The following is a 13,295-nucleotide window of genomic DNA, read 5'->3' as shown; positions in this document are numbered from 1 at the left end:
AGGACTATAGGTAGCTTGAGTACCATGGCAAGGGAATATACAGAATTCCAAAATATAAAATTTTTTCAATAGCTCATATTTTTCTCACCTTATTATAAAAGAATTTGTCAATTCATTATTTCAAAATAGTATATACGTTTTCTTCTAATTATGATCTGTTAATTAACAGAACTATGAGGAGCAATTTTGGGTTTTATTTTTTTGATTTGGTTACCAGAGAATTTCTGATGACAAAATAAGTAGATAAAACTGTGAACTATTCTTGGAACATTCAAGGATTCATTCGAGGATTTTCAAATGTTTATCAGCTTACATAAAGCTATTTAAAGTTTACTGGTTGTAAACAAAGAAAGAATGTCATGTAAGCAAAGTAAATCAAAATGGAATCTGGGATCTCCAGAACAAACTTTTAAAAACATCTCTCAGGATTTCTTCAGATGTTTGACATATTCTAACCATGAGAGATAATCAGATAAATGAATGATTTAGGCCTGAAATCTACTAGACTGCTGAAGTACTATCAGAATGATCTTACGCTTCCTGTCACAGACTTTGCAGTGGTTAATTTAAAGAAACATAGTTATTAAATACATGATGAGGATTATTTAACCAAAACATGCACAATGAAAAACAACTAAAATATTTCTCCTTGATTTAAAATCAGAAGTTTACAATGCTCTTCAGAAAAGCCATTCTCTGAAAAAAGAATTTCAGAGAAAGCTCACCTCTCACTTTAAAAAAAAATCTGTTGACATCACTGTTTTACTGTGGGAATGATGGAAATACGTTTGTTTTATAGCCATTTTCAGCTCAGATGGCTGGTCTGGATGATAAATCTGGACTTGGGAGTCAAGTCGGACTGATGCCTGGCTCTGTGGTAAGTGTAAATTTTATAGATATTGAATTACTTGTGGAAAAACCATTATAAGGAGAGATCTGAGTTAGCTATTAAAGAAATAGTAAATTTTCCTGAAATGCATTAAAAACAGTATATACATATTCTAGTCTGATTTTTAAATTTGAATTTTCCTTTTCTTCCTTTTGCTATCTCTCAATGTAATCATATCACAATGAAATGGGAGGAGTATCTATGAATACTTAAGATATATCTTATAAAAGAAAGAGATAACCCAGAAAAGTTTCCCCAGATAATTTTTTAACATATTTAAAATAACATACTTGTTATCATTGATTTTTTTTATAAGCCTTTGGTTCAACATGCTCTTTAAATTGTAATCGTTTTTAACTGAAGAAACTTTTTTACTGGAAAGCTGAAGAATTAAATTAGCTCATAAGCCTTCCATGCCTGCCAAGATTTTCTTCTTAGATATTCCGGTAACAAAGCAACCCCCTTTAGCATGCTAGTGTTCTTATCCCAAAGACATTGGGTGTGCACAAGACATACTTTTTATTTACTTTTGATGCTGAGTATTGCATAAAATCTTCCCAACTGTTGTTCAAGCTTTACTTGTCTCGAATATAGCTGTAATCCAGAAGCATTGTAGATAAAGAATACCATCATCCCTCTCTGTCCATATTCCACTGTTTCACATTCTATAATGGAGCCAACATCCTTGAAATATTTTACACAAATAATTTACAACTTTTCTTATTTATTTTCAGGGTCCTATTGGTCCAAGAGGACCTCAGGGTTTGCAAGGGCAGCAAGTAAGTCTTTTCTGGCTATTAAGTTACTACAGTGTGAAAAATAAAGTAATAGCTATCTATGATGTGACTGGTTTAGACTGGCTGCTAAACTGCATATTATTAATACTCACTATCAATGGACTGTATTCAATTTCCACTAAGAAATGTGTACAGTACATCTTTTAAATGGATGTTCTTCATTGGGACAAAGTTTATCATTCGGTTCTTTACGTGAGTGACTTCAAATATGAAGAATGCCTTTGCTCCTGAAATAAGATCATTTTCTCACACCATAAAGAAAACTCCACTTGGTTTTATGCCAACTCTAATATTGTGAAATCAGATCAGAGTGGGTATATTATCTTATAACGTAATACATTAGAAAAAGGGAGTCAAGGTAATGACAATGTGGAATCTTTAAAAATAATATAACATTATAATTCCTACAAGCCAGAAAATATAAGTAAGTTAGAGATAATTTAAAATTGTGTACAATTTTGCTGTAAGTAGAATAATTTTTCAAATCAATTCTTCTTAGTTGGGGCATACCACTATTGCTCTGGGCTTACTACTGGCTCTCCATTAACAGAACATTCCTGGTGGGGATGGGCAATATGAGGTCTTGGGAATCAAATTTGGGTCAGTTGTGTGCAAGACCAGTGCCCTACCTGCTGATACATCTCTCTAGTTCCTCAAAATATTTTTTTTCAATGATTTTTATCTCAAAGACACCATACTATATCCTGTGTGTGGAGTTCTTTTTTGAGTTACTTTATACTATTGCCTCTGGTGAATAGAAAATGTAAATGTTAATAATAATATGGTAATATCAACAATAAGTGTCACCCTGTTCCAGCATGATTCTGGGTTCTTAATGTGCATTACTTGTGCAAGAGCTACAACAGCCAAATGAAGTGGGTACCATGTTGCTCTCATTTTACAGGTTAAGGAGCTGAAGTATAATTAACTTCTGATTAATTAACTTACCCAAAGCCTCACAGCTAGAAAGTGATGGGACCATCAATTTAAATGCCTTTACTATATTGCACGGGCTGGAGAGATAGCACAGCAGATTGGCTGTTTGCCTTGTATGCAGCCAACCTGGGTTCGATTCCTCCACCCCTCTTGGAGAGCCCGGCAAGCTACTGAGAGTATCTCGACCACACGACAGAGCCTGACAAGCTACCCATGGCATATTAGACATGCCAAAAACAGTAACAACAAGTCTCACAATGGAGACGTTACTGGTGTCCACTTGAGCAAATTGATGAGCAACGGGATGACAGTGATAGTGATACTATATTGCATATAATATAGGATTTAGTATTATTTACTTTGGCTTGTCTATTTTAATTGTATTGCTTATTTTTTTCTCAATTTTAGGGTGGTGCAGGCCCTACAGGACCTCCTGGAGAGCCTGGTGAACCTGGACCCATGGTAAATGTCATGTAAGCTTGTAGACCCTAGTAAATATGGGTCCACCACTAAAATGCTGGCATGAATTATTTTACTAGCTTCTTTGTAGAGTAGCCAAAAATTATGAGTTCAGACTCTCTATGCTTAAGACATATGCTTTTCTTCTGGCAAAATATATAAATTTTTTTTATAATATAAATATTATGTTCAAGGCTTTGAACATAATATGCATGCATTACTAACATTTGTAATTATGAAACTAAACATTCTTCCCCTAGTGAACATACAATATAAAAAATATAACAAAATTCAGATATTATAAAAGCTATTTTATGTAATATTCTTTTTTGCCTTAACAATACTTAATATTTACATGATAGTATTGGGGAGTATGGCCAAATACAGACAATTTTTTTTTTACTTTTGCTTTGTTATTAGGGTCCAATTGGTGCTCGTGGACCTGAGGGACCTCCTGGAAAGCCTGGTGAAGATGTAAGCTACATTTTGTTCAATGTGCTGTGAAAGTCTGAGGGAGGCTAAGATGACCCTGAAATGTTAATATAAATATAATTCATTGGTTTCTATTTTGCTTCCTTTATTTTTTGCATCCATTAAAGTTGGTTGAAACTGGAGAACACAAAATGGCATTTTCCAAGACCTATAAGTGCTTTAATTTCCATGGTACTCTGTTGCTTGGTACTGTATCTTTCCCTGCTGTTTCAATTCTTCCATTATAATTGCTCCATGTGATAATAGAGTTACCAAAATGACTACAAGTTTTGCTGGTGGTAAGTTATCAAAAATGACACCAAGTTACCAAAGTTACCAAAATGACAAGGTACCAAAATGACACTAAGTTTTGCTGGTGGTAGCTCTGAAGTAATTCTAAAGAAAAAGATACATTGCTCTAGTATATAAAGGTCTTTATGAGATCTTTCTCAGTAGAAGATTTAAAATGGAATTTTCTAAGTATGTTTATAGATTGGTTTAAGTATTGTTCTCCAATGTTAAAAAAGTTATTTATTCACTTAGATTTTTGATTAAAAATTTTCATCCAGCCTCAGAGTTTAACAGTAAAAATCTGTAATCATAACATAAAATCCACCAATAGATATATTTTTCTCAATTCTTTTCTTTGTTGTCCCAACATTGAAGATTAATAAAATCATAAGTAAATTATCTGTTTCTTTTGATACTGATACTTGTAAATATTTTTTCTTTGTGTGTCATAGACTTATTTAATTATAATATATTAAATTTAGCCTTAATGAAGATGACTCTGAAAATTATTCAATATTTTTTAATCACAGGGAAAGAATTGGAAAGAAGCATTTTAAGAAACACTTTTAATTCAGCACCACGTGTGTAATTGCAATTTTGTAGCACATTGTACACATGTGTGTCTAAATTTTTGTATTAATGAAGTGATGAGCATTAACCTGCGGGCAGTCTTAATTTATATTCATTTCTTTAATCTGGCTAAAGGTAATTTTAAAAAACCTCCACAAATTGACTTGCTGGAATTAATTGCCATCTTAAATTTGGGCTACACCTGATAGTGCTCAGGGCTTACTCCTGGCTCTGTCCTCAGGGATCACTCCCAGATCCATATGGGGTGCTTGGGATGGAACCTGGGCTTGCTGTATGCAAGGCAATTGTCCCTTCCTTTACTTTCACTCCAGGCCCCCTAATTGCCACCTGAGAGTTTGGTGCGTGTTTTTTGTTTGTTTATTTATTATTTTATTGTTAATAGCATTGAGCATGAGCTTTCTAGAGGAGACTTGTTATGGGCAGTTGATTTGTCATCCGGTTTTACCAGGAAGTATTTAATCAAATCTTGCTTCTCAGCCTTACCATTTTATTCCCAAATAGGGTGAACCCGGTCGAAATGGAAATCCTGGTGAAGTGGGCTTTGCAGGATCACCGGTAGGTATATGTTTACCAATGCAATGATATAAACAGGAACATGAAAATACAAAGAATATTAAAGTGAAGTCAAAGTGATAGTATCCATGTACATTAGATCTATGCACATGAGATGCAGTCATCAAAATATGTTTCATTCTGTCATTGTTAAAATGGAACATTTTGCCAGAATAATGGCTAGTTCCAATTCCCTGCTTTGCATGGTTACTATCTAAGTGATCCTCTTAGAATGAGAGAATTATATCCTATACTAATGTGAATTTTTCCACACTGAGTAACCTGATTTTCAGATAACTTAACAGCCTGGTCAATTTACATTTTACAAGATCCCACGCCTCTTGTTTTTTTTTTGTTTGTTTGTTTTGGGTCACACTCGGTGATGTACAGGGGCTACTCTTGGCTGTACACTCAGGAATTACTCCTGGCGGTGCTCAGGGGACCATATGGGATGCTGGGAATCGAACCCAGGTCAGCAGCGTACAAGGCAAACACCCTACCCGCTGTGCTATTGCTCCAGCCATGATCCCACGCCTCTTTTCCTCTAAAAATGTTTTAAAATATTACTTTTGCATTGTTCACATGAAACAGCTTAATAGTTTATTGACTTTTTTTTTGGTATGCTAGAAATAATAAATTGTGGACAGGATGCTTCTTTGGCTTCTCCCCAAACCCAAATGTTGGCTGAAATTCCTGATTTGTGTTCTGAGCCCTAAAAATCCTCATGAGAAAACATACAGATTACCAGAGCTTCTAACACAGCTGTCTTCTCCCCCCATCAATGCATGGCAGGAATAGACCCCTGACAATCCAAATAGCCAAATTTCAAAATGTAGGATACGTGACTGTACTTTGAGTGTACTTTTCGGTCCTCATATACATGAGTTCGATAGGCCTTGTCCTAGGATGTACTACCCACGCAAAGGGGAAAGTTAGAGAATTGAGCAAGATCAAAATCAGATCTAACATTCCTGCTGTTGAAGTTTCTCCTAGTCTAGCATCCCCTACACTAACTTGGACTTCTATATTATGTTTCAGACAGTTTCATAATGTTTCTACCATTTAGCTTATCCAGCTGCACTAGAATACTCACCATTTATGTTCTGAAAATTGAGATTCAATGCTAAGGCTTTTTTTTAGAATAAAGGAATGCTGATCTAATATGGAAATTTACCAGACTCCAAGGATATTTAGTTGGAAATATAAAACCAGTCCCCCAGCACTTTGCTTTCTCTCTTTCCCTTCCTCCCCAGTCAACCTGGGAAGCCAAATGCAGACAAGGCATGAGGTTTAGTCATCAGCACAGATGTGCATGTCAGTGAGTCCAGCATTGAACCTCCTGTCCTGTTGCACTTGAGCACATATTCACAGCATGGACCCTCCACAGGGAGGAAATGTGCCTGCCAGCAAGTCCCAGATGCACTCTGCAAGTGCCGTGCAATGATGTGTGATGGGGGTGTGATGACAGCCTGGGGTCAGCAGATTGAGAATTTTATAAGCATTAGTACATCTGGTTCATTTTGTTGTTATATTGAGAGATGTAATAAAGTGAGAATTCCCCTGCAGACTACAAAAATTTTTTAAAGATAACCATTTTTTTTTGAAACAGCACAGCACAGTAATTCCTCAAAATATTTAGATAGCTATGCACTGAGTTTCCTGATAAGAATGTGAAGGGGAATAGTCCAGTGGAAAAACTTAAAGGGAATTTTTCAAGTAAGAATTCCTCAGCAGAGCTGTGTAAAAAGAATTAATGGAACTTTATTTGTTTAGACTCCCCATTCTATAGAAATTACCTTGCTCCTAACACTATATAAATGTCTTCCCTATATACAGTTATAAGAATACTTGAGAATAATTGCTTTGCCTCTGTCATGTGAAGTTCATTTGTTGAATTGCTTGCCATTCATTTCATTAACAGTGAAAGCTAAGATAATGTAGAACAGAGGGATTTTTTCATGCTAAGACTGTGCTGGCACAAAATAAGTTCCTAAAGAAATGGTTAGCAAAAGTGTTAAGAGTTTAAAAAATATTAAGCTACTTCATTATTTTTTAATTTATTGTCTTTTCATTAAATACCCACTAAACAGGAGTAAGATTAGGTTAAGAAAAAATTACTTTTAAACAAAAATAATCTGATGAATAACAATGACTGATAACATGAATTTATGCTACTGAGCTGCTCATTTTACCTGTAGCAGTAATAATATAATTTATTTCAAAGCCAGGTTAATGTAGTCAATGAAAATAAGTAAACCACATCTGGAGATGCTCAGAGATTACTCCTGGAGGTGCTCAGGGAACCATATAGGGTGCAGGGAATTGAATTTGAGTTGGTCCTATGCAAGGAAAACGTCTTACCCGCTGTAAATCTCTCCAACCCATATTTCTATTTTTAACAATTGTGTCAGCCCTGGTAATTTTCAATCACCTAGAATATGTATATATTATGTATATACTATATACACACATACGTAGATATACCACATATCTATCTATATCTCTCTATATAGCTATTGTTCTTTTGTTCTTTCCCCTTTTTGGTATGTTGGGGAAAAATTCATATACCATATATTTTGGGGGAGAGTGGCAGAATATATGAGTTAATTTCCTATTTTTATTTGTGACTAAAATATATTTTTGTTTTTTCTCCACAGGGAGCTCGAGGATTTCCTGGAGCTCCTGGTCTTCCAGGCCTGAAGGGTCACCGAGTAAGTTCAAGTGATTCTAGTACTTTCAGATATGTTGCCTTATTGAGAAAGGCTCTGGAATGCAATATTCCATACATACACAATGGAAAACTAAGCAATTGTAAGAAACGATGAAAAATTTTAGTTAACTGCAAGGTGAATAGAATTGGAGGATATCATATTAAGAGAAATAAGGTAGAGGGAAAAGTTCAAATACCTGATGATCTCATTCATCTTTGGTACAGAGAGCAACAAAACAAGTGAGTAGATAGTAACGACTGATGACCAACCCTTGCCCCTGGACTATAAAACTGAAATTTCAAGTGGGGAGATGAAAATGGGAAGGGGTGAAGAAGGAATTGAAGGAACAGACTAGAAATAACATAGGGACATTGGTGGAGGGCACTTTGGCGGTGGTGGGGTATAAAAACTCTATATCAATATCAGAAATATTAACACTAATGTAAAGATACTACCTCAACTACAATAATAATGCTAAAGATTAAAGACAAAAATATTTTCAATCCATCATTTGTCTTAAGTGACTGGAGTTGCATTATTCATAAAAATAATAATGCTCCTTTCTTTGCATTTCCTTTGAAATTGACTTGATTTTTTAAAGATATATTTTGATTTCTCACTATACCCTCAATATTGTGTTCAAACAAGACATGGTGATCAACAGGAAACGTCCAGGACCTTCAGCTTGTAGCTTAGTAGGAATACAATTAAGAAACTGGAAAACTAGAACTTTGTGGAATAAGTGACATGACATTAGAAAGTGAAGTAAAGCCTTGTCAACCTAGACTTAGAAAAGCATTGAATGTTTCTTTTTTTATAACTCAAGATAAATATTGTATTGTACATTTTATATACACATATAGACATTCTGAATCTATCTATCTGAATGTGTGGTTTTAATCAGTATACTTTATAATGGCCTCTGTTTTGAGTTATTGAGCCTTTGATCAGGATAAGTTATTATTGTTTTAATATCACATCTGAATACAATCCATCATCTATAATTATATAAAATATATTGCATTTTTATCTCATTTTAAATTTATAACTAAAATTACATTTTTGTGAAGTTAAAAAACTATGGTGAGGACTTTGTAAGTTAAAAATTTAATTACTTTATTTTTCATTAACTAGTCTTTTCATAAAGATTTGAAACATTCTGAATAGTTTAAATTTGAGATACAATTTTTTTGAGATCAAGAAAGCAGTAAAACAAAATTTATATTTTTCTTCACAGGGAACCAAAGGTCTTGAAGGTCCTAAAGGTGAAGTTGGAGCAACTGGTTCCAAGGTAAATAATTATTTATTATCTCATTATAACCTCACTGTAGCATTACAGTTCTTTAAATGCCTACCAATGTTTTAGAATCACATCAAAAAATTCTGAATTGTATAGTATCAAAAAAGGAATAGTTAATTAGGTAAATGTAATTTTCATAGAAAAATGTTAATAAATTTACTACAAAACAAGAGATATCCTAACTTTGCCATCAAGGCTCAGTATTCTGAAGTCTAAGATGCATTTTGTCTTTATATTAAGATGTTGCTGTGAATCTATCATCTAAAGGCAGTTTATATTTTTCCTTACAAAATCTTGTGAGGTTTAAGTGAGAGACTTCATTAGTCCTACCATTAAAACTGTTTTGATTCCATTGCTTTCTGGCCATCATTTCCACAAATCTATGACATTTTTTAAGAGAAATGAAGAGGACTTTTTGTTGGAAACACCAGTATTTATACATTTTCCATAACCTTCATCTCATATATTTTTAATATTGCAATATGTTTTGCTTTGCTTGTTTTACTTGAGCTAAAATATTGCCAAACACAGACATTTAATTTCTAATTTTACACTAATCCAAAGAACTGAATAATTATATCAATTTTGCTAAATTTATTAATTTTTATTTTTGACTCAAATATATGGAAGATAAATTACGCTTTGAGAAAAAGATAACGCAGCATATTTTGAGAACCTTCATTACACGTATGATTTCCAACTGCCTAGTTTTAAAACGTGCTTTGAAAATAAAACAAAATGAAAATGGTTGTGTCTCAGACTAGAATGTTATCTCATTTTTCCTTTAGGGTGAAGCTGGCCCTACTGGTCCAATGGGTGCAATGGGTCCAATGGTAAGTATTAAGTACATTTTATTTTTCTATTATTTCTTTGCTTTTTAACTTACATTAGAGACTTTAATTTTTTTCCTTTAATTCATGGAGGTGGAATTAGCTGATAGAATAATACTAATCACCAGTTTACAGATAAATATACCAAGAAGAGTGAACTTCTCAAATGGAAAAGGCTTTCTGCATTTTTTTTTTTTTGAGGGACTTTTAAATAGTGCACAGCTCCTTGGCCCATTGACTGTTTTTCTTTATTGCATTTCTATATCCAGTGTTCAAGCCAATATTGTAGATCCAGTCTCTAAGGTTAGGTTTAGTTAAATCAATTTAGGTGAATTATAAATAACCACAGGTAGAAAGTTTTTTTTTTTTCTTTCTAGTCAAGCCACTTGAAGGACTAATGCTTGGTGTTTAAATATTGAGTCTCAATTGAATTGAGTAGTTTGTCAAACTATCATAGAATTTAAAGACATAGCTTCAAACGATGGTTCATCTTTTTCTTTCTTTTTCTTTCATTTTTTTAAAACACAGGGCCCAAGGGGAATGCCAGGAGAAAGAGGGAGACTCGGGCCTCAGGGAGCTCCTGTAAGTATGTGTATTTCAACTCTCATATTAACTGTGCAGTTTAATGGACTTTAAATGAGAATATCAGTACTGGTTCACCTAAGGTTTACATTTAATTTTTTTTCTTTTGAAATAAATTTAGGTTTATCTAGAGTTATCTTTGCACCCCTCACTTGCTTTCTCTTAATGCGAACAATTTCTGTAAACACAGCAACTTAGTTGCCTACTAACTTCAATCAGAAATTGAAAAAAGTATAAAAACCACAGAAGCATTGAAGCATTGCTATATCAAAGTCAAAAGGAAAATTGACTTTGATATAAAATAATAATCTGAAAATGGATAAAAATCACTAAGCATTTATTTACCTAAGCATTAACCCTGGCATCTTTACTTTGTGTTTGTCATCGTCTAAAAGGTAGGTACTCTTAGTACACACTTTGAAAGCTTAAATCCTGCTGATAATCTGTCCTTGATTTATTTTAATGATATGAATTGAGAAATGTTCCTGTTGTCTATCCATGTGCCTTCAATCTGAATAGGGGTGGTTCTATTAGCTTTCTTTGTGACTCTCTGAAAGTCAGATTACAGTTGCTAATGTTTCAGCCTGGCAGTTTATTACATTTCATACATTTCATTTTTGAAAATTAAGAAGTACTACCGCTCCGTTCTTATTTTGAGATTATTTCAACCCCTGTAGTATTAAGTACCACAGGTTCATAGCGTCTTTCACTGTTACCCCGAGCCTATAGAAGACCATCATCTAAGGACTTCTCAGAGATTCTTGGGTCCTCATCAGGATCCTTATTTGGGTGAAAGTGAGACCTTCTACTAGGTCATTTCTTGCCACCTTAGAAGCAGAGTATTTTCTGAAAATGTACAAAGTATTGTGGAATATTGCTAGTTGTTGTTTTATCTAATATTTCATAGGTTTTTCCAGTCCAGTTTCTTTTTAAAATGTTATCTATTTTTTAAATTTTGATACATACTGCTATGGCCAGGAATTTCTCTCCTTGGTCTGTGTTCAGGAGAAGTCCTGGAGGGGATCATGTGATCATGTGGGATCCTGGGGATCGAAACCAGGGCAGCTACATGCAAGGCAAGCACTCTAGCTGCAGTACTATCTCTCCAGGCTCTAGTCTAGTTCTTTTTTTGGCTTGTTTCTCCCATTCGAGGAAACAGTTTGAACATTTTTCCCTCTCTCAGTATGGGTGGGCTATTACTCTTTCCAAGTTTTCAGAAGGATATCTTATTTTATGTAAATATTATGTTGACATAATTTTCCTTGGTATTTAGTGTCAATTATGAGGAAGCACTCCTTATTTGTGAAGCTTTCTAACTTGATACTTTGTTCCTATTGATCTCATTACGTAGGTAGTGTACTTCGGATTTTGCCTCCACATGATATATAGATGTTGTAATATTTTAGAGGAGAGTTTTATTCATCAGAGGCAGCTTCCTTCAGTCAAGTAGTTTTATGATTTGATTGTTATGTGATTTGAGTCTGGTTAACAGTCAGTCTGGGAGATGGTTGGGGTAGGTGGGAATGGCGGTGCAAATATTATTTTGTGGAGGCTTCTGTTTTTAAGCTAGAAAGAATATAAGTTGTCAATGAAGGGAATGAGTCAGTTGATTTTAAACTGAAGTCATATTGTATTAGAACACTATGTAAATTTTAATATTTGCAGTTAAAAATCAACATATATATATATATATATATATGCAAGATTACACTCACTACTGAAAGTCCAGGTCTGTCATGTTACATACTGGACATAACCTTTTGGTCCAAATTTACTCACTTTCCTTCCTTCCCCCCTCTGGTAACCACTAATTGTTATTCTAATATAAAACTATATTTTTGGTGAATTTTGTTTATCTGCATGCTTTTCTTTATATATCACACAAATATACAGTGTCGTCTTTATATGACATATTTCCCCAAGTATCATAGTTTGTACATTTATTCATGTTGTTGCAAATGTTAGGATTTCATCTTTTATAAAAAATATGATATTCCTTCATATACATAAATCACATATCTTGATTCATTCGTCTTTGATCCATAAGTTCATCAGCCTTAAGTTATTCTCAGTTCTTAGCTATTATAAAAAAAACCGAATAAATATGGGGATGCAAATATCTCTTCAATTTAGGATTTTTATATTTTTATAGACGTGGGATAAGTAGATCATATGAAATTTTATTTTTAATATTTTGAGGAATGTTCATGTTGCTTTATATCATGGATACAACAACTATATTTATTGCAACCATTTCCTTTCGTTTTACATTTTTTCTAATACTTGCTGATCGTTCTTTCTTGGCTAATTGTCAGAATGGACCATTTCTATAGACCCATAGGTTTCAGATAATCTGAGATTAAAAAACTGAAGGCTTTTCAAACCTTCAAATAGTCTTATAAAATTGTTGGTTGTTTTAAATCTCAGTTAGATTGGGGAGTTTATTTACCTCTCTAGAGTTCAAATTAGATACTCCAAAGATTTTTGTTTAAGTTTTTATGTTTATCAGCACAGATATGCTTTCATGTGAATTTCAAATTCCTGTTCTTTCAAATAAAGAGTGTCTCCCATAGCATGACTTTTCAGGTTTTAACATTTTAACTTTCCCAGGAACTCTTGAATCTTAATCTTATGTTTTAAGCCAGATCTTTAGCATTTTCTTCCTTCTGCTTATAGAGTGGTAATATTATATTTATAATGTATTAATACAAGGCCCATGTAATTACATTCAGCATCATAGTCTATCTCCCCAAATCTCTTATTGTCTGGTCTGTTACATCAATAGCCCATTCACTAATATTTTTGTCATATCTCAGCTCAACCCAGGAGACCATATTTACTACTACACTGCTAGAGCATGGAAAAAATGACTTACAATATATTTTT

The 13,295-nt window shown here is 33.7% G+C and overlaps 1 protein-coding gene across 1 annotated transcript in view; it reads left to right on the top strand.

The window, feature by feature from the left end:
- Positions 1-13,295, top strand: part of COL5A2 (collagen type V alpha 2 chain) — a 142,260-nt gene that overhangs the window by 79,367 nt on the left and 49,598 nt on the right. The window contains exons 9-17 of the mRNA XM_055121254.1: positions 800-877; positions 1,624-1,668; positions 3,031-3,084; positions 3,502-3,555; positions 4,936-4,989; positions 7,644-7,697; positions 8,935-8,988; positions 9,786-9,830; positions 10,356-10,409. Coding sequence (XP_054977229.1) covers positions 800-877; positions 1,624-1,668; positions 3,031-3,084; positions 3,502-3,555; positions 4,936-4,989; positions 7,644-7,697; positions 8,935-8,988; positions 9,786-9,830; positions 10,356-10,409 — 492 coding nt within the window. The remainder of the gene's footprint in view (positions 1-799; positions 878-1,623; positions 1,669-3,030; positions 3,085-3,501; positions 3,556-4,935; positions 4,990-7,643; positions 7,698-8,934; positions 8,989-9,785; positions 9,831-10,355; positions 10,410-13,295) is intronic.

The sequence above is a fragment of the Sorex araneus genome, chromosome X, assembly GCF_027595985.1.
Source record: "Sorex araneus isolate mSorAra2 chromosome X, mSorAra2.pri, whole genome shotgun sequence".
In the NCBI taxonomy this organism is placed as follows: domain Eukaryota; kingdom Metazoa; phylum Chordata; class Mammalia; order Eulipotyphla; family Soricidae; genus Sorex; species Sorex araneus.
The sequence above is the reverse complement of the archived record's forward strand: the minus strand, read 5'-3'. Positions and strand labels throughout refer to the sequence as shown.